Source organism: Perissodus microlepis, chromosome 6, assembly GCF_051167445.1.
Source record: "Perissodus microlepis isolate ML-2025 ecotype Zambia chromosome 6, ASM5116744v1, whole genome shotgun sequence".
NCBI lineage: Eukaryota > Metazoa > Chordata > Actinopteri > Cichliformes > Cichlidae > Perissodus > Perissodus microlepis.
Window position 1 is genome coordinate 35,385,885 of NC_140466.1, and position 21,902 is coordinate 35,407,786.

The window sequence follows — 21,902 nt, forward strand, 5'->3', positions numbered from 1 at the left end:
CTGTCTCGTCACGCTTCTGCCAATATCAACAGACGGGCAGAGCTCTATTCTCTACTCTATGCTATCAAGGTTATTATGTACACTGTGTTTAGTCAGCAGATCATACGGGCACCTACACACACATTTAAACTATAATGAATATGCAAAGAAGATAACCAGGAATTAGTTAACTGTCACTGCTGGTAAAACTGCAGGTTTGCTGTCTTGAAGTTTTATCCACTTGCATCTGGTTAACCATGTATGCAAATAAGGAAGAAGATGAGAGGGTGTCATTTTTTAACACTTCACTTCTGTATCTTAAAGACTGGCATGAGTTGACTTCTGCTTTACAGAAAGGACTGTCAGTTATCTACTTGCATTTTAACGGCTCACACAGAGCAATGAGAGGAGCAGCTATGAGTGTAATAACAGCAGTCAGTGGATTTGTTCTCCTCACTGTGACAGGTTGGTCTGCTGTGAGTAATTCTACTTTGAGTAACCAAATGTGACAGAAAATATAATTCAGACACTGATTTGTTTTCAGGTGAATGTATTTTTCTTCCATCTGTAAAATGATGCTGTGTGAAACATCGTCTGTCCTTACAGCTCTGCAGCTCCAGCCTTCTGTCTCCATTCTTGAATGTTTTTCTTTGCACTGTTAACACTCAGCAGTTCAGAGTTTTGCAGTCTAATTTTATCTGCGTTTTATTCCAGTGCCATAAATCTGGGCACTAATGATGTTTGGGTGAAAGACCCAATAATTTAGTCTAATTATTCTAAATCATCTGTCGTCTTAGATTCACAGAATGTATTTGTTGTGTTTAAGTGGATTTTCTCAGGATGAACATGGCCGACGTTTATCAGTGTGAACTGTTTGTTCCTCTTTTTGTTTTCATGCTGACAAAACCCAGACTATCAGTCTCACTTCACCTCTTTCCTTTTTTCTTTGTCAACATAAAGGACAAATTGTAAAGTCGTGGCTGCCATTGACTAAGTGATAGTGACACTACAGCCACTTCAAGCTGCTCTGTAAAATGAACGAGTCATTTAACGTTTGACAAAACTTTATCTGTGAAATGGAAGTTTTTACCTCGTTACACAGAAATCCAACATGTAACGTCCCCATATGAGAACATGTCTCTGTGTCTGTGTTTGTGTCCTTCTTTGTGGTTCTGCTGAAGTGTCCCTATGTGTCAGTGTGTCTCTTGTTATATAAGTGTGTTTGGGTGTAATTTATCCTAGAAGTTACTTGTGTAAGAAATTGTTAATTCCATAGACTACATTTTTATTTTTTATTCTTTAGTTTTTAAATCAGAATGAGGTCCAACTACTTTTATCTATTTTATATATTTATTATTTTACTTTCTTTTTAAAATCCTGTCCTGTTCTGCTATGTTTTCCATTTTAACTGTGCTTCATTTTAGTCAGCAGTGGATGTTTTAAGTGTGTGCTAGAACTCAATTTGACTAAACTACCAAAATACTCCATTAGGCCTATTTTGGGTCTAACCACTGCTCTTCAGTAGTGCTTAGACTACTACAGTAGTGATTAGTGCCTTCCTGTTTTGGAGTGTTTCTGAGTTAATAATTGATTATCTAAAATGTACCCTTTCATAACAAAAACTCCAATACTGACTGTGTAAGAATCTATATCATTGCAGTGACGGGCATGGCACTGCAACCCCCTCTGGCTTTTGCTCCATGGCTGCGGGGTGACCCTGGGGCTCTCCTCAGCTCTTTCATGGACAGTGGCACAGTTGTCCCTCCAGTTAATGTCCCATTAAAAGAGCCATAAATGTAAAAAAAAAAATGTAAAAAGAGTACTTTAGGACCATGGTTGCCTCGATTTTTATTTCTGTCTTCTTCTTTGTGGTGCAGTTCGCCGCCACTCTGCCCGTGTAACCAGTATGTAAGAAAAATAACAAAAGATTGCCAATTTTAGAAACTTAAGGAATAGTAGGAGCCAAGAGGATGGGTAACCACAAGGAAAACACAACCACAAGATGTTGAAACTGCATCTCGTTGTATTAAAATACAATACAGCATGCGTGCACGAATACCAAAAAAATATAATAAAGTAAAATGAATTCAGACCCGGGTCTTTTCAATGTCAGTGTTGTCCAGTTCAGGCCTGTTGGGTGATCTGGGCACTTTACTGGTGTGAAACCAGTCCAACAATCAATGTATGTTTTGCACATTTTGTTCTGCCACAATCGGACTGCAAGATTCAGTTCCACATGAGCTGTGCCTCACCATCCATCGCAATGGAAGATCATCATTCTTCTGTTGATTTCCAGAAGGTCTGTGGAAGTTCTCTGTGGACTCTGTTTCTTGATATCCAATTTAAAAAAAACAACCTTACCAATGCAAAGCACCGTGTATTTACAAAAAACAGGTTTCCAGATGTAACAGCTGACCGAACAGACCTCAGGCTTCACTCTCATACGATGGCTGAAACATGTTTAAATTAATTTAACACTCATCTTACCTTGTGCACAGAGCAACAGTGGGTCAATGCAATCAACTCTAGCAGCCTGTAACTTCTACACATTTACCTTTATCATCAGCAAATCATTTTTCATTATAGTTTGTTTTATTCTAACATTAAGTGAGAGTCTAATTATCTGTCCAAATGACAACAGTAACTGCAGGTTCTCATTACACTCGGTCTACAAAGCAGCTGCTCTCACTGAGTTCCTGCCTTCTAATGTGAAGATCAGATGAATCTTTAGCTGAAAATAAAAAACTGCAAACTTTGTTTTCCATGACATGAAGCTGAAAATGTAGCCTACAGAAAAATACTAATCCAAATGAGTGTGTTTAATTTTTGTTAATCTAACTTTATTTTTTGTTATGATGTGCTCTGTGTTACAGTCGTTCTGGGTCAGGATGGCTGGGGAGTGACTTACACTTCTACTCCGATCTGTGCTGTAAAAGGATCCACAGTGGAGACACGCTGCACCTACACATACCCATCTAGACAATATAATCCTTACATTGTTGTGAGGACATTCTGGCTCACAAAAGAGAGTAATAATGAATTTGTGGACCTGAAAACAGAGTCAGAGTATTCAGGTCGAGTTCAGTATCAGTGTGAAAACAACGACTGCACTCTGAGAATCACAGACCTGAGAGAGAGCGACTCAGCTGAGTACAAGTTCAGATTCATAACAAACGCTCCAGGAGGGAAATATACTGGATCACCTGGAGTCACTTTGACTGTCACAGGTAACATGTTCATCCACTCGTTTACTATTTTAAATCCAAGTGTTTGCTGTGAGTGTTTGTGTGTTTTATCTGTATGTTGTCAGCTGAGCTTAATGTTCTTTATTTACTAATGGGCAGATCTGCAGGTGCAGGTGAGCAGATCAGCTGTCAGAGGTAATTTTAAGTCAGCAGATCTGAAGTGTGAGAGCAGTTGTCCTCTGCCTGATAATCTCTCCTACATCTGGTACAAGAATGAACAGATCATCACAGGACAAACATCTAATCTTCATCTAAACTACTGGGATCCTACAAACAGGATTTCCTGTGCTGTCAGAGGAAATGAGAACTCCCGCTCTCCTTCAGTGGGTGAGTTTATGCTTTAACATAATGCCATGTTGTGGAGCCATGTGGCAAATGAGCTGTAGTTTTTATAGGTTTTCATAAGGGTAACACTGTTGACTTGTATTTTGTTGTTGATCACACAACCTGTGTAGTCGGAGCTCATAAATAGTTATCTTACACTGAGGTCACTGGAGGGAGGAGACCTTTCTCATGGGCTTATACTGAGGCCTTATCACATCGTTTTCATTTCTGTCCTCGGATGTTGTGACTCTGACTAATATCCAACTCTCTCTGTCTCACAGTGGTGAAGGATGTCTGGGATGTGACTTACACTTCTACTCAGGTCTGTGCCTTCAAAGGAGCAACAGCAGAAATACTCTGCACCTTCAGATACCCATCGACTATAAATGGAATAAATACAGAAGTTGACAAAAAATTCTGGTCCATCAGAGACGAAAATAATGAACCTGTGGACCTGAAAACAGAGTCAGAGTACAGAGATCGTGTTCAGTATCAGTGTGAAAACAACGACTGCACTCTGAGAATCACAGACCTGAGAGAGAGCGACTCAGCTGAGTACAAGTTCAGATTCATAACAAACGCTCCAGGAGGGAAATATTCTGGATCACCTGGAGTCACTTTGACTGTCACAGGTAACATGTTCATCCACTCGTTTACTATTTTAAATCCAAGTGTTTGCTGTGAGTGTTTGTGTGTTTTATCTGTATGTTGTCAGCTGAGCTTAATGTTCTTTATTTACTAATGGGCAGATCTGCAGGTGCAGGTGAGCAGATCAGCTGTCAGAGGTAATTTTAAGTCAGCAGATCTGAAGTGTGAGAGCAGTTGTCCTCTGCCTGATAATCTCTCCTACATCTGGTACAAGAATGAACAGATCATCACAGGACAAACATCTAATCTTCATCTAAACTACTGGGATCCTACAAACAGGATTTCCTGTGCTGTCAGAGGAAATGAGAACTCCCGCTCTCCTTCAGTGGGTGAGTTTATGCTTTAACATAATGCCATGTTGTGGAGCCATGTGGCAAATGAGCTGTAGTTTTTATAGGTTTTCATAAGGGTAACACTGTTGACTTGTATTTTGTTGTTGATCACACAACCTGTGTAGTCGGAGCTCATAAATAGTTATCTTACACTGAGGTCACTGGAGGGAGGAGACCTTTCTCATGGGCTTATACTGAGGCCTTATCACATCGTTTTCATTTCTGTCCTCGGATGTTGTGACTCTGACTAATATCCAACTCTCTCTGTCTCACAGTGGTGAAGGATGTCTGGGATGTGACTTACACTTCTACTCAGGTCTGTGCCTTCAAAGGAGCAACAGCAGAAATACGCTGCACCTTCAGATACCCATCGACTATAAATGGAATAAATACAGAAGTTGACAAAAAATTCTGGTCCATCAGAGACGAAAATAATGAACCTGTGGACCTGAAAACAGAGTCAGAGTACAGAGATCGTGTTCAGTATCAGTGTGAAAACAACGACTGCACTCTGAGAATCACAGACCTGAGAGAGAGCGACTCAGCTGAGTACAAGTTCAGATTCATAACAAACGCTCCAGGAGGGAAATATTCTGGATCACCTGGAGTCACTTTGACTGTCACAGATGAAATAATTTTCAGTGGAAGTAACTCTACACATTTATAAGCTTTTCAGCTGTCTGTATGTTGAGTTGTTTTAATATAATATATTTTGTTTACTCCCAGATCCACAGCTCCAGGTACATGTGAGGAGATCAACAGTAAACTCTTATTCTAACTGGACAGAGCTGACATGTCACAACAACTGTCAGCTACCTGATCAATCTTCCTACATCTGGTACAGGAATGGATACAAAGTTTCATCAGAAAAACAATATTTACAGCTGAACACATTTGATTCTGCAGACACTTTTAACTGTGCTGTGAAAGGATATGAGCGATTCCCTTCTCCAACAGTGTGTAAGTTCACTACTTTTTGTTTCATTAAGAGAATTATATTTAAATTTTCTTTATTTACGTGAATGTGTCTGTATGTTAGTTTTAGTCAGAGGCCTTTCTTTTGGGAGGTTTACAATGTTTTCTTTTTAGAATATAAATTTCTAAAATTTGATTTTGTTGTGATTCTTATGTTTCCTCCTCCAGATGCTCCAAATCTTCCCTCTGTGTCAGTGAGTCCCTCTGCTGAGATAGTGGAGGGCAGTTCAGTGACTCTGACCTGTAGCAGTGATGCTAACCCAGCAGCTAGTTACACCTGGTACAAGGAGGATGTCATCAGTCCTCTCAGTTACCAAAACCAACATGTTTTCAGCTCCATCCTGCCCTCTGACTCTGGAAAGTATTACTGTACAGCTGATAATAACCTGGGACAAAAGAGATCTGAAAGCAGAACTATTGATGTGAAATGTGAGTAAAATACATTTATAAGCTGTAAAGACTTTTTGAAGAGCTGTGAGACTGTTGCAGGAATATAGAAAAAATTGAGTTACATATCACGAAGACCATGTTTGCAGTTTTTAGAAATACTGTTATTCTTTTTATTTTCAATGGCTGAGTGTGTGAGCTGAAGACATTGTTTGGTTTTACATATAACAAAACTATTTTTATGCATTCAAATAGAAAAAAAAACAGAATTACATGATTAGAAAATGTCATAAACAAATTTTATATGTTTTCTATTCATAATAGAACATAAAAAAATATCAGCTGAGAAAATGTACGATTTAAAGAAAAAACTATTTGTTCATTCTGAGTTTCATGACAGTAACACAAGTCCAAAAATTTGGATGGGGCCAACGAAAGGCTGGAAAACTAAGAGTTACTAAAAACATCTGGAGGAACATGTTGCATCAAGTTAACTGGCAACAGTCTCGCAACATGTTTGGGTATAAAAATAAAATTTGAGAGTTTCTCAGAAGTAAAGACGGGCAAAGGTTCTTCAATCTGTAAAAACCTGTGACTACAAATTGTGGAAATTTTACAAAATTATCGTCCACGATGTAAAATTAAAGATTTTATGCTTTAAGACTCTGGATATCTGACAAACTACATTACATGATACCATCAAATATTGAGAGAATCTAGAGAAGTCTGTGTGCATAAGGTGCATTGACTGAGATGAATATTGGATGCCTGTGATATTTAGACCCTCAAAAAGGTAAAAATGTCTCTGCTCCAAATTTTTTGAAAATGTGCTGCTGTCACTGAATTCAAAATATGCTTATTAGTTTGCAGAGTTTGGCTAATCTTAGCAGCACAGACAGAAGTAGCCTTGGTTTCTTCCAAGCTAGCATCCACTCCTTGATGCCGAATGAGACTGCCTTTGCCAGTGGGCTGTCATTTGCTTCCTTTCCTGGTTCTCCTTTACATCCTTCCTTCTTTTTGGATGCTCAGTCATCGGTCAAGGGTGCAGCCCAGGTTACTGGCCAGTGGGCTCTTCATCTTTGAACAAGTAACTGCCATTATATATTAATACAATAAGAAGACCACAGACTAGTGTTTAAGGTGACTAGCAAGGGCAGAAATATTTCTAGTTGGTCATATCACTAATAAAAAAAAATTGTGTGGGGTATGCTGGGTATTCCATCCAGCCTAATGCAGAAATTAGTCAGCTTTATGCTTTTGAAAATTGGAGGACAAATGGCAGGATGTGTTTTGAACTTTTCCACATTTTGTCACATTACAGCCACAAACATGAATCAATTTTATTGGAATTCCACATGAAAGACCAACACAAAGTGGTGTACACGTGAGAAGTGGAACGAAAATCAAACATGATTCCAAACATTTTTTACAAATAAATAACTGCAAAGTGGCGTGTGCGTAATTATTCAGCCCCCTGAGTAAATACTTTGTAGAACCACCTTTTGCTGCAATTCCAGCTGCCAGTCTTTTAGGGTTTGTCTCTACCAGCTTTGCACATCTAGAGACTGAAATCTTTGCCCATTCTTCTTTGCAAAACAGCTCCAGCTCAGTCAGATTAGATGGACAGCGTTTGTGAACAGCAGTTTTCAGATCTTGCCACAGATTCTCGATTGGATTTTGATCTGGACTTTGACTGGGCCATTCTAACACATGGATATGTTTTGTTTTAAACCATTCCATTGTTGCCCTGGCTTTATGTTTAGGGTCGTTGTCCTGCTGGAAGGTGAACCTCCGCCTCAGTCTCAAGTCTTTTGCAGACTCCAAGAGGTTTTCTTCCAAGATTGCCCTGTATTTGGCTCCATCCATCTTCCCATCAACTCTGACCAGCTTCCCTGTGCCTGCTAAAGAGAAGCACCCCCAGAGCATGATGCTGCCACCACCATATTTGACAGTGGGGATGGTGTGTTCAGAGTGATGTGCAGTGTTAGTTTTCCGCCACACATAGCGTTTTGCATTTTGGCCAAAAAGTTCCATTTTGGTCTCATCTGACCAGAGCACCTTCTTCCACATGTTTGCTGTGTCCCCCACATGGCTTGTGGCAAACTGCAAACGGGACTTCTTATAGTTTTCTGTTAACAATGGCTTTCTTCTTGCCACTCTTCCATAAAGGCCAACTTTGTGCAGTGCACGACTAATAGTTGTCCTATGGACAGATTCCCCCACCTGAGCTGTAGATCTCTGCAGCTCGTCCAGAGTCACCATGGGCCTCTTGGCTGCATTTCTGATCAGCGCTCTCCTTGTTCGGCCTGTGAGTTTAGGTGGACGGCCTTGTCTTGGTAGGTTTACAGTTGTGCCATACTCCTTCCATTTCTGAATGATCGCTTGAACAGTGCTCCGTATGATTTTCGTTCCACTTCTCACGTGTACACCACTTTGTGTTGGTCTTTCACGTGGAATTCCAATAAAATTGATTCATGTTTGTGGCTGTAATGTGACAAAATGTGGAAAAGTTCAAGGGGGCCGAATACTTTTGCAAGCCACTGTAGATGAACACATGTAAGAAACATTACAAATGTCTACATCAAAATCTCAGTAAATAGTGATATATAGTTTGATCCGATCATTTCCACTTTCAAAAGTGTGTTCATACAAATATTTGTGACATTTCTTTAAATAACAGACTACTTTATCCAACTGAGAACATCAACTGCAGCTTCTCATTACACACAAAGCAATTCTTCAAAGCAAAGCGGTTTCATTGAGTTTCCTCTAATATTGAAATCAAACAAGTTTTTAGCTGAAGAAAAACCTGCAGACAGTTTTAACTGTGCTGTGAAAGGATAAGAGCTTTTCCATTCTAACAGTGTGTGAGTTCACTTCTCTTACTCCTTTACTCCTCAATAAAGCTGATTTGTTTCGTTTTGGGAAGTTTACAATGTTTTCCTTTTAGAATATAAGCTATTAATATTTGAAAATTTGGTTCTAACTATATATTGTATATATTGTAACTATATATTGTATGTTTCCTCCTCCAGATGCTCCAAAGCTTCCCTCTGTGTCAGTGAGTCCCTCTGCTGAGATAGTGGAGGGCAGTTCAGTGACTCTGACCTGTAGCAGTGATGCTAACCCAGCAGCTAGTTACACCTGGTACAAGGAGGATGTCATCAGTCCTCTCAGTTACCAAAACCAACATGTTTTCAGCTCCATCCTGCCCTCTGACTCTGGAAAGTATTACTGTACAGCTGATAATAACCTGGGACAAAAGAGATCTGAAAGCAGAACTATTGATGTGAAATGTGAGTAAAATAAATATTTTTTTTAAAGTACATTGTCTTAGTTTAGGATGTGGTATGTTTTCTGTGTTCTGATGATTTGCAAAACAATATATTGTATTTGTATTTTATTTATATTTTACACAATTTTGTCACACTTTTTTGGACTAAAGGTTATTTAGGATTTTTTTTTTGTTCTGTGAATTTCTTTTAATAAATATAACACATCAATGTACTCTTCTACGTATGTAACTTAGTTTTTTCATTAACAGTGTGTGTGTAAGACACTGATAATTTACATTAAACTCTTATATATTAACAGATGCTCCAAAGCTTCCCTCTGTGTCAGTGAGTCCCTCTGCTGAGATAGTGGAGGGCAGTTCAGTGACTCTGACCTGTAGCAGTGATGCTAACCCAGCAGCTAGTTACACCTGGTACAAAGACAACAAAGTACTGGCAACAGGACAAAAGGATGTTTATCACTTTATCTCCATTAAATTGGAGAACAGCGGGAATTATTCCTGCAAGTCTGAGAATCAGTATGGACAGAAGAACTCTACGTCTCTATCCATAGATGTTCAATGTTAGTCTTTTTTCAGTGCAGATCTCTAAAAAATAATACTTGATAACATTAATAGAATGTGATTATATACATGTTTTTTATTTAATGTTTGCTAGATCCTCCAAAGCTTCCCTCTGTGTCAGTGAGTCCCTCTGCTGAGATAGTGGAGGGCAGTTCAGTGACTCTGACCTGTAGCAGTGATGCTAACCCAGCAGCTAGTTACACCTGGTACAAGGACAACAAAATACTGGCAACGGGACAAAAGGATGTTTATCACTTTATCTCCATCAAACTGGAGAACAGCGGGAATTATTCCTGCAAGTCTGAGAATCAGTATGGACAGAAGAACTCTACGTCTCTATCCATAGATGTTCAATGTTAGTTTTTTTTTTCAGTGGAGATCTCTAAAAAAATAATACTTGATAATGTTAATAGAATGTAATTATATACATGTTTTTTATTTAATGTTTACTAGATCCTCCAAAGCTTCCCTCTGTGTCAGTGAGTCCCTCTGCTGAGATAGTGGAGGGCAGTTCAGTGAATCTGACCTGTAGCAGTGATGCTAACCCAGCAGCTAAATATACCTGGTACAAGGAGGATGATGACTCACCTAAAGCATCAGGACACAACTTCACCATCAGCAACATCAAACCTGAGCACAGTGGGAGTTATTCCTGTGTGGCCCACAACAGCAGAGGACGTCATAATGTCACCTTACAGCTGACTGTCAGGGAAGGTACATTTTTTATTTCACTTACTCATTTGCTCATAAGATGTCATAACCCACTATATATAATAATGTGTGTGGTAGTAATGAGCAGCTCATGGCATTGTTTATAATCAGTGCATGGACACACTAAACAATAATAGCAAACTATTCACAATCACTGGGAGTTTAACTTATACAAATCTATTAATATGGTGAGATAACAGTAATGCTCACAAAACAAACAAACAAATCAAGCAGTCCATCAATTACAACTTAAAAACCAGCAACATTTATATAGAAGAGAAAACAAAGCAATGATTATTGTCTGTAATCCGTAATCTGGCTGCATATAAATACATGTTTTTATTTTTTATATTTGTTTTTAAATCACAGATTTCCCGCAGGCGGCAAAACTAGTTGTCACTGGAATAACTCTTGTGGTTTTCCTAGTTATTATATGCCTCTTGGTCTTTTTCCTGCTTGCGTGAGTATCTGCTGCACATTAAAAATCACCTTTGTTGGTGCTCAGATTGCTTACTTTTAATTAAGTTTTTCATTCATCCCCCTGACCTAGAAAAAAGAAGCCCTCAGCATTATTTCCTGTGCCTGGAAACAGACGGGACAACAACAACAAGGTGAGCATTTAATAACTGAGTGTGAAATCCTGTGAAACTGCATTCTGGTTATTCGTTAAAATTCAATATGAAAAGTCAAAGTGAAGCTTAAAATTCCAAAACACCTGCAGAAGAAAAGAGTTGAGCCACCCCAATTAGACTCATCCTTATCAATGTTTTGATAAACTCAAATGTGGCTGTAGTACTCACAATATTCTCTGTAAATCAGAGTTTTCTGCTAAAAATGTAATGAGCAACTGAGACATTAATAATGTCCATTCAGGTGACATCACGACTGATAATACCACCCAGTGGTATCAGACCCCCTGCTGTCTGTGGCCATAGACGCACACTGATTTAAAACTAGCTTGGAATCTCTGGATGTCTAATCTAGCTGGCTCCATAACATTTCCTTGAACATTTTCTTGAACAGGTTTCCTGCACATCTCCAAGTCAGCACACAGGGAAGACAGAGGTAAGACTGAAAACCAGATCTGAACTGAACAAGAACTTTATACTGAGAGTCAGGGTTGTTGAGGGGGAGCTCTGGGCAGCGTTACTTATCTTACTTTAAATATGAGTATGAGTACGCTTATTTATCCCAAAGTTGGTCAATCTTTATAACATAAATATTCATAAACATAAATAAGTAAAATGACTGTAAGTAGAGCAAATGAAGGAAATCAGCCAAAGTTCAACAGGTTTCTGAACTCTGTGTTTTTTCAGACTCCACCCAGTCACTCAGAGGAAGATGAAGAGCTTAACTATGCTAGTGTCCGATTCTCAACGAACCAGACTGATACCATTTATTACAACATCCGATCAGCTGGATCCCGCAGACAAAAGGTGAAAGAGGAGGATGAGCATGTAGAGTACGCTGCAGTCAACTTCAGTTCTGCCCCGAGGTAACCAGCACTAAAAATTTCAGTTGTATAGATGCATGCATCCATGTAAGGAAATCCAAGAATGTAACATTTACAGTGGGAAAAACATTTCATCCAACTGACTTCATAGCCTGAGGGTAACCGCTGTGGACTTTAGTGATTCTCTGACTGACCTGGCCTGCTGCTTTATACACTAGAAACATGAACTTGGGCACACATATTACAGCACGCCTCCTTCATCCATCCTATTTTTTTTTCTCCAGAACTGTACACCAGGACAGTGAGGAGGATCCGTCTGAATTGTACAGCACAGTGAAGAAAATCTGATAAAAGCAAAAGGAAGCCGAACTGTTGACCATTCTTTAATTGTCAGTTGCTAATAGAGCTACTGGACAGTAGATATGATTCTACAGTATAATTTTGGTCAGGCGTTCATTGTCCCCTGAGGGTAACCGCTGTGGATTTGATTGTCTGATTTCATCTGAAGTTTTGTACTACACCTCTAGTTTTAACTTCAACTGACATTTCTTCAAAAGAGTGTCTAGATGTTTGGGGAGTAGAGGTTATTTTGTCATTTTCTTTGAAACTACTTGTTCAACACTGGAAAAAACAACAAGTCCACTCAAGATTTTTCAGGTTCATAAAGTTTGGTACAAATATTCAGGTTATCTGTTGCTGTCTATTGCCAAGATTTAGTGCAAACCTTCATGTCCACCTTCTGATCCACCATCAGGCAAAAAATTCATCTCACACGTTTGTTGGAAGTCATGTATACTTGACTAAAATGTATATTTCTTTTAGTTTCATGAGACATAGGAAATGTTTTTGCACTGCAGCACTGTATGTAATAGCTAATACATGGTAAGCTTGTATTTATTAATATTATTAATATTATTGTTGTTGTAATACATCAGTATGCCGAGTTAAAGAGCACTGAGTTATTGGAAAAGAAAATGTGTCCTGTTTCCACTCCATAGTAGTACAGAATAATATTTTACACATTTTCCACGCTTCACTTTAGTTCTGTCTGTTTTATATTTTGTCTGCATCATTCCTGCTCTCAGTTGTTTAATTGTAATTTGCTTAAAGTAAAACCATCATTATTTAAAAGAACTCTTCTGTTTCCTGTTGTTAACTCTGATGGCGGTTTTGGATGTTGTTTTAAATGCATTCTTTTCACACTGATTGTTTATAACATGCTTGACAAATAGAATAATCTTTACATCTGAGTTACCGAGTTCATGTTTTTGTGTCAGATATTTCTGTTTCAAAGCATTTCTTTTGTTATTTCTTGTATTATATTGTAACCATGTGCCTTTGTGTGCTCATGTTAGTTTTACTTCATCTGTTAGCTTTTGTATTTTGTATATGGTGGTGCAGTGGTTAGCACTGTGTACTCTGGCTTCCTCCCACAGTCTAAACACATGCAGTAAGCAGGGTTAGGTTAACTGGTGATTTGAAATTGCTCCCCAGTACTTACCCCAGTACTTCCTTGCCACCCTTTGTTTCTTAACTTGTCGTCATTTTTCATTTCTTATCTTCCACGTCTAGAGGTTGTTTTTGTGTCTGTGACAGACAGTGTCAGAGGTTTTTTTTCTTTCTTTTTCTTTTGTTCATTGTTCTGCTGCATGATCACCAGTACGTGACCACTTCCTGGATTTGACTAAAGGTTTGGAACCACACCTGTTCAAGTAGATGGAACAGTAGATAAATAAGAAGTCGGGGGAAGTCTAATGTCAAACCCATGTGTTATGCAAATGAATAACAGATAGATTTCAGTACATCTATTAGTAATGCAGCACATTGTTAAAGGGCATAGTGCCAAGTATAGAGTCACAGATTGATTTTTTCTAGTTGTGAAACTGTAAATACAAATCTAACAAGATGTTTCCTGTACAAAAAAGGCAGGAAAAGAAATGTTATGAAGCTTGCATCTCTTACCAAGTTGCCTTTTCTTGCCTTTTACTGGCACGTTGTTTATTCTGCAGAGAGGTAAAGAGGAAGGATTTAGCAACATCTTAATCTCTTTGAGTGTTTGAAGTGATTAATCATTTGTTCACTGTTTACTTTTAACTTCTTGTATTGTCACTAAAATCACAGAGAAAGCAGCTGTAAGTCTGACAGCAGCAGAGAGTGGATGTATTGTTCTTGTCCTCTTAGTGTCACGTCAGTCCATCCATATTTACACTGATGAGCACTTAGCCTTGTTAGTCACAGCTGGTTTAATGTAGATTACAAAAATGAACCAGCCCCGTTCTATGATGACTACTGAGTCTGTCTGTGCATTACTGCCTCGTTCATGTGTCATTAAAGATTATGTTTAATCAAATATTTCATTCAAACTGTTTATTTATATACATATATATATATGTGTGTGTGTGTGTGTGTGTGTGTGTGTGTGTGTGTGTGTGTGTGTGTGTGTGTGTGTGTGTTCACAATAACATCAGGAGCCAAACACTAATCAAAACACAACAGCAATCACAAATACAAATAAAAATGCAATCAGATGCATCCCACAGTGGAATTAATTCTTGTATTATGAAGATAAAACTATTAAAATAAGCGTCGGTGGAGAGTTTTCTACAGTCACTGGTTTTACTGCAGGCCTGTACATGTTATCATGTCTGTGGTCTTATTGAAAATTGCACAAGTTACAAATCACTTCCTGTCAAGAATGTTGCTCTGTATGCATCACTTTTCTTCTTTCGCCACAACGAACATGACATGTTTCTAAGTCACACATCAAGCATGTCTCATTACTATCTTGTTAATCTTCCCTTTCACTCTTGTTGTTATTCATCTGTCACAAATTACTCCACCCACTTCACCCACTCCACCCGGCCTGCACTCGCTTCTTCATCTCTCTTGTGCAGTGTTCATTTCATGGCTGACCCCAGGTATTCATATTCATCCACCTTCACTATTGCTTTTGTGATCCTTGCACGTTCACCTTTCCACCCATCTCCCTCTCATTTATACATGTATTTTGTCTTGTCTCCACTGGCTTTGATTCCTTTTCTCAAACCACCAGCATTAGGGCAGGGATAGCTCCGTAGGTAGAGTGGTCGTCCCTGTGATCGGAAAGTTGGGGATTTGAATCCACTGAGCGGCTACCCTGAGGTACCCATGAGCAAGGTACCATCCACACTGCTTATTGGCTGCCCACGGCTCCACTGAGTGAATGGGTCAAATGCAGAGAAAGTAATTTCCCCATTGGGGATCAATAAAGTATACATTGTTATTCTTCTGCATTTCTCTCCTTAATATCATACCTAACCAACACCTAGTTACCTGTCCATTGAAGTCTGCTCCAATCACCAATCACTCCTTCTCTGGGGTCACGAGCTCAGTAAATTTTCCCAAGGAAAGTGGGAAAATATCCAGGTAGAACTTGCTAAGGTACATATGACCAAATATTATTTGCAGCATATCTGTATGTTTGAGTCTGTGTGGATTACCGAGATTCCTAAATAATTCAAGCTGGTCCACTCGTTTCTCATGTGTTTATTTTTTATGTCATTAAAGATGTTTGCAATACAAGCATTCCACCATTGAAAAAGAAAAAAAGTTGGACCAGTACTCAACTTTGATCTCTCAAAGGACTTTTTACATTTTAAGTCTTATTCACACACACACACACACACACACACTACATCTTCATTACACACACTGCACTTGCTTGTCCTTTAAGATAAATTGATCTTGATCTGTGTTAAGCAGTGAGACAACTTTAGAAGTGAAAAGAACATCATTATTCATGCGGTTATCTACCAAGTCAGAGCCAACAAGAAGAGCACTGAATCAAGAAATCATATAAATAGAATCTGTCAGACAAAGTGAAGTAGGTTACAAGATCAAAGAAGGTCAGAAACAATCTAAAGAAATTCAAGGACAGATTTAAAATACAATCATTCATATCTATCGGTTTGTTAAGCTTTACAAAGCCTAGGGCTTTGGGACTCAAGTGAACCACAGAGAGAACCATTGTCTACACACAGAGAAAACTGGGAAGAGTGGTGAAACTTCCCAGGAGTTGCAGGCTAAAATGACTTCATGAGTGCACTGACTACTCATCCAGGAGATCATGAAAGAACCCAGAGCAACATCTGAAGAACTGCAGACATCATTTTCCTCTGTTATGGTCAGATTTCGTGGTTCAACAATAAGAACGAGACTGAACAAAAATGGCATCCATGGCAGAGTTACAATCAGAAAACCACTGCCACAATAACTTGTCTCACATTTGCCACAAAACATCTGACTCCAGGGAAAATATTGTGTGGACTGACGAGACAAAAGTTTAACTTTTTGGAAGGTTTGAATCCTGTTACATCTGGTGTCAAATTAAAAGCATGTTATAAATCAACATCATAAAAACAGTCAAACATGGTGGTGTTAGTGTGATGTTCTGGGCTGCTCTGCTGCTTTCTACCAGAAAATCCAGCCATCATTTTGTGCCTGAAAACACAAGCTAAGTTTGGTTATGTAGCAATGACCCAAAGCAGACCAGAAAGTGATGGCATAATGAAAGTCCAGACCTAAAGCCAATTAATATGCTTTGGATTGGACTTAAACAGGCCATTCATGATCGTAAAAACTTCCAGTGTGGCTAAATTAAACAATTCTGCAAAGAAGGGTAGGCAAAAAAATTCCTCCACAGTAATGTGAAAAAACCGTTTATGGGGCAATTATGTTTTCAAATAGGGTCAGGTAGGTTTGAATAGCCTTTTTTCGCCTTAATAAAAACACAATTTAAAAAAATGCATTTTATAATTACGTGTATTTTCTTTGTCCAGCATAAAAATTAAGTTGATCTCAAACATGTAAGTGCGACAAATATGCAAAACAAAGAATAATATTAGATATCTCTCTGAGGTTTATACTTCTTCATTCTTGTTCAAAGTTATGGTAACTGGCAAGACTCTCACTTCCCTTTTCACAGAGAAAACTAAATATAGACTGAAAGAATTTATCAGGGGTACACAGCAAGTTGCGCATACAAAATTATTTCCTTTTTTTTTTGCCACAAAATAGTGTGCGACAGCTGCTCTGACACCTCTACAGCCTGCAGGCGTTGACCGACAGTTCATTGGCAGTGTCGCTTAGACTCCTGCATTTAGCTTGCAGGCTGGGGTGGCTGGAGCACTCTGCAGGTGAAGGCCAGCGCTCCACCCAGGTGTCCTTCCCCAACACATATATGAACCTGACACACAAAATGAAAAAAGAAAGAAAGACAGATCGCAAGTTAACAAGTAAGAGCACCCAAGTGTCTCATAGTAAACTACTCCTGTCATAGTTCCCAATTTGAATCAACACAAAATTATTTGTAAGCATTTATTTTTCCTGTTCTGCTCACTTGTTGGTTTCAGTATCAACATTCCACTGGTCCTCCTTGGGGCCAATGATGAGGTATTGGGAGCCCTGCTTCAAGTCTAGTCCATCTCTGCAACCTCCGTGAGACACGAAGATCCTCGTCTGACCCGCTCCAACTCCACCCTCCAGACCTGAGTGGGAGAAGAACAAATATAATAAGCCTTCATTTGTCTTTGAGTTACAAGAATGCGCAAGCAGCACTTCATAAATGGGGTCACCAAATAATGAAAAAGTTAACTGGACCACATCATTCCTCCATTGCTCGCACTGAAAAGACTGAGAGGTGAAAGCCAGTCGCTACTAGGACTCACCCAGTTTGATAACTTGTGTGATCTCCATCTCATATTTGTCGTAGTAACTCTGGATGACATTCAGCACCTTCACCTGGAAAACTAAAACACAGTAGCAACCAAACCTGAGCATCATGAGCAAATTACTCTAAAATTAATCGGACTCTTAAATGGGTGAGGCACTGTTTCCATATATTAATAGTAACTGTTTCCACGACAAAATAATAATAGCATTACTAACAAAAGGGGGAGGTGACAGTTTCCCACCCTTTTCCAGTAAGATACTAAACTGAAATTCTGTATGATGCCCTGGGGAGTTGCTATATGAGCGATTCATGGTCCACATGGTAAATGAGAGAAAAATAAAACAGGAGAGCAATAGTGCCATCAGCTAAACTTTCTTCACAATGTTTTAAATATTACAGTTTCTGTGAATGCTCACATTATGCTTCCATTTATTACTCAAACAACATATTATTTGTTCCTACTCTAACAGCTGATGCTCTGCAGGGCTTATGTCATTGTTACTGCTTGAATAAGGGCGTTTAATGTGGCTTCTTTTATTTTTATAAATATTAAAATCTTAATCTCTTCATCTAGCGGCAGTTTTGACAACTTACATCTGAATATTTTTAAATCATTTGAATGGCAGTCAGCCAATGAACATGCAAAAGTGTAAGCCTCCAGAGTGCAGGCATGCATGTTAAAGCCGCCGGAGTGTAAAAGCACATGTACCATGGTGTAAGCTCTTGCAGGCAAACGTCTCTCTGTCTTTGCTGAGGAAGTTTTCACTGTCCACTTTGGAGATGCAGCAGTCACCTGGAGGTTTTGAAACCACGGGAGGTCAAATGTGCAGAGGTGGAAAAAAAATACACACATCCTTTAATGCATTGTTGCAAATCCCATACTTTACCCTGTGCGCAGCGGCAGACGTTGTTTCTGCAGATCTGGCTGAGCTGCTCCTTGTTCTCACGGGGGGTGTAAGTACGACTGCAGCGGCGGTCTGTGACAAAGTGAGAGGGGAGAAATCTAAAAGCTTTAATAATATTATTATTTATTTATCTTGGTTTTATGCGAAATATAAGGATGCAGTACAGCTTGGCCACTTGGTTGGCCGCTCTCAGCCATGCAACATATGGTCACCTGCTCATCCCAGTGAGCTAAACTGGCGTTCCTTTTATAAGTATTTCTTATAATACTGTATCGCAGAATCTCTGATTTTTATGTCTACAGCTGTATTTCCCAACCTGGGTTGTAATACTCGTAAACAGTCACTGAGGATGGCTGCAGGAGGCCAACTTTGAAGGTCTGCTGGAGTCTGAATATTAGGATCTCAGGCTCTTTGTGAGAAACCTACAAAGAGAAACAATGCAGAGCAGGGGGAATGTTATAAGACATACTTCTTAAAAATGGTACATAAAACTGACTTAAACTGGACAGATTTTAACTCATCATACTCTTTCTTCCTGTAATCCAATAAATGAGACAGTGGTTTACAGCACAGTTACCTTAAACAGGTGGATGATCAGGGATCCCCTGTCACTCAGGTTATCTACTATCTGGAAGTTATTGATGTAATGATCCACTGAGTTGGACAACTAGAGACAAACATGTTCAGAATTTATTAGTTCAATTTAAACAGAAATAAAATGCTGCCGTGTAGAAAACATTCTATAAAATTGTATTTAAAGTGTAAATTCACAATGCAATGCTGTATTTATTACCGAAATATGTTAAACCCATTACAGCCTTAGGTGATGCAGGGGTCAAACAAGTGAGCTGAGGTGTGCTTTTTGGTGTGATACTGATAAATTACAGTAAAGAAAATTGAGCTTGCAGCTTAACTTTTTCACAACACGCACAGAAAAAAGTTTAAATCAAACAAAATAAAATAGATGTAAAATAAATTCAGGTTTACTCTGTGTAAGAAAGCTAAAACTAAACTTGGATCATTTCTTAGCCATGAAAGCTTTGTTTCAGATTTTTGAAGCACTGGCCTAGAGCCTGATTACCATCTCCAGGTCTGAGTTTTCTGGGGTGAAGCCAGTGGGCAAACTGATGTCAAGAACCACCATCCTGACATCTCTGGGTCCTAAAGCCCTGTGAAAGAAAAGCAGAAAGCACTGACAAAGGATATGAAATCTAAATCTGAAAGATCTGATTAACCTCATGAGAAATGAGGAAATGAGAAGTGAGCAGCTGCATATCAAATCAGATAGTTGTTCTGAATCGCTGGATCAATAACTCACATTCAGTGGACCAAATGTTCAAAGAAAATTTATTACGGTCAGACAGACTCACATTTGGCAGTTTTTGTTTAAAAATGTGGTCGTCCCATATTAAAAAGTTGACTGTTTTTGCTGTTTGCTACACTTTGTATGAAGTAAAAGATATAAAAATACACTTTTTTTTCTTATTCTCTAAAATATAGCAAGTAATTGTATCTTACCTCACTTTGATGGTGATCTGATAGGACTTTTCTACATCTGCTGGAGGCTTTTCTGTTATGAGATGGAGGAAAAGTGTTATTAAATATGTAATCCATAAAGCTTGCTGAAGATACTTGGTGTGTATATGTATTGATAGTTTTTTTATGTATATGTTTTTCATATTGCAGTTGCTGTCTTTTCTACTGTTGTTTAAAAAAATATCAGATGTTTGATTTGACACTAGATGCCGTTCATGATTGAAACCTCCCATTTACTAGCACACTGGCTTTTACCTCCCAAGGTAGGGTTTGTGTCCCCTCCAGGTCTTGAACTGGGGATCTTTCATATGTAGAAAGTTTTAAAATTATTTTTTAAAAAGCCACATAAATGGTCCTCCTTGGGGCCTATGATGTTTGTATTAATGTACATACATCAGTATTTTAAATGGTATTTCAGCCATTCCCAAAATTAAGAATAGAGAGATTTTCAAAAATCTTCTCCAGCCCACGTACACCTTAAAATCAAACTCTGACCACACACCAGCCTGAGAGCAATTTCCTTCTTTGTTTTTATGTGAAACCTTGATCTGTTGATGACTGACTGTTTAAAGCTGATTCTCCAGTAACAGCTCTCTTTTCCCCACCTAAAAGCTACTGCATAATTTGAATTCTTTCTGTGCCAGTATTGACATATATAACATACACTCCAGATTCCATTAAAACATTAAACAAATAACATGTTTGTGTTATGGCAGGCTTGTAGTTTACAGTTATTTAAGAAAAGTTAAATTTGTATCTTTTGAACTAAGTCCTGTTTTATCTCATTTCAAAATATCAAGGAAATGAAACATGTGCTGAAATGTGTTTCATCATTGTTTGACCCTTATAATAACTTAAACCCTAACACCTTACAAGAACATAAATACAGCTGGTAAAATAAGTATTCTGCCCCAGGGCAGCTGTGGCTACAACTGTAGCTGCCTCCACCAGTGTGTGAATTTGAGAATGAATGAATAGTGGAATTGTAAAGCGCTTTGGGTGCCTTGAAAAGCGCTATAGAAATGCAATCCATTATTATTATTATTATTATTATTATTATTATTATTATTATTAATAATAATAATAATAATAATATTATTATTATTATTATTATTTAATGTGTCACCATTTTTCCAAGTAAATATATTTCTAAAGGCACTATTGACATGAAATTATCGCCACATGTCAGTAACATCCCAACACACCAACTGACTGTATTTAATGCCTCGAACAAAATTCTTTGTTGGTGATGAGAGCGTCAAGACGCCTCCCGAATGGACACGCTAGTCACATGCAGTGGTCAGGTGTGATTTGTTTCATTTTTCCACACAAACAGTCTTCAAATCCTGAGGTCTCTGTGGGCTCCTTCTCTGAACTCTTTCAGTAGATTTCTCAGCTGGATTCAGGTCAGGTGATTGGCTGAGAAACCAGCTGAGAGTTTCCTTGGCTGTGTTTGGGATGATTGCCTTGCTGAAACATCCACCCTCGTTTCATCATCATAATCCTGGCGGAGGGTTGCAGATTTTTAATCAACAGTGTTATAGTACATGTTTCTGTAACATATTGGTCTAATGTTACCTGTATAATTCATCTCCTTGTTTGTTGTGTGAAGTTGGCACTGGTTTCGTGTGATTTTATGTGTCACATTTGCTGTGAGCCCATGGCTGTGATGGGGTTGGATTAATTGAAGGCCCACACTACAAACACTGCTGTGATATTTTGTCTCTGAGGTATGTTATATGGCCAGAACTAAGATGACTTGATTTAAATATGTTGATGGTGGATATTTTGCTGCTCTGTGAATTGTATAATGAAGATGGGGTGATATTGTGTGTCTCTGT

At 38.6% G+C, this 21,902-nt stretch overlaps 2 protein-coding genes across 2 annotated transcripts in view; one reads left to right on the forward strand and one right to left on the reverse strand.

Annotated features, from left to right (window-relative positions):
- The first annotated feature begins 304 nt into the window (after nt 1–304).
- Nucleotides 305–14,227, forward strand: LOC146386094 (sialoadhesin-like). Its single transcript, XM_084932123.1, has 17 exons — nt 305–444; nt 2,853–3,206; nt 3,324–3,551; nt 3,830–4,180; nt 4,298–4,525; nt 4,804–5,169; nt 5,255–5,488; nt 5,672–5,932; nt 8,926–9,186; nt 9,485–9,745; nt 9,841–10,101; nt 10,200–10,460; nt 10,827–10,917; nt 11,008–11,068; nt 11,481–11,522; nt 11,774–11,952; nt 12,195–14,227. Exons 1-17 carry the CDS (start codon nt 381–383, stop codon nt 12,256–12,258), a joined length of 3,567 nt encoding a protein of 1,188 aa, XP_084788249.1. The 5' UTR covers nt 305–380; the 3' UTR covers nt 12,259–14,227.
- A 1,198-nt stretch (nt 14,228–15,425) lies between these two features.
- LOC146386095 (venom factor-like) overlaps nt 15,426–21,902 on the reverse strand; it is a 32,074-nt gene continuing 25,597 nt past the window's right edge. Inside the window, exons 36-44 of the mRNA XM_084932124.1 lie at nt 20,044–20,095; nt 19,607–19,694; nt 19,103–19,192; nt 18,842–18,947; nt 18,508–18,597; nt 18,330–18,413; nt 17,616–17,696; nt 17,288–17,435; nt 15,426–17,134 (exon numbers count right to left, since the gene is read on the reverse strand). Of these exons, the coding sequence (XP_084788250.1) occupies nt 16,990–17,134; nt 17,288–17,435; nt 17,616–17,696; nt 18,330–18,413; nt 18,508–18,597; nt 18,842–18,947; nt 19,103–19,192; nt 19,607–19,694; nt 20,044–20,095 (884 nt within the window). The 3' untranslated portion in view covers nt 15,426–16,989. The remainder of the gene's footprint in view (nt 17,135–17,287; nt 17,436–17,615; nt 17,697–18,329; nt 18,414–18,507; nt 18,598–18,841; nt 18,948–19,102; nt 19,193–19,606; nt 19,695–20,043; nt 20,096–21,902) is intronic.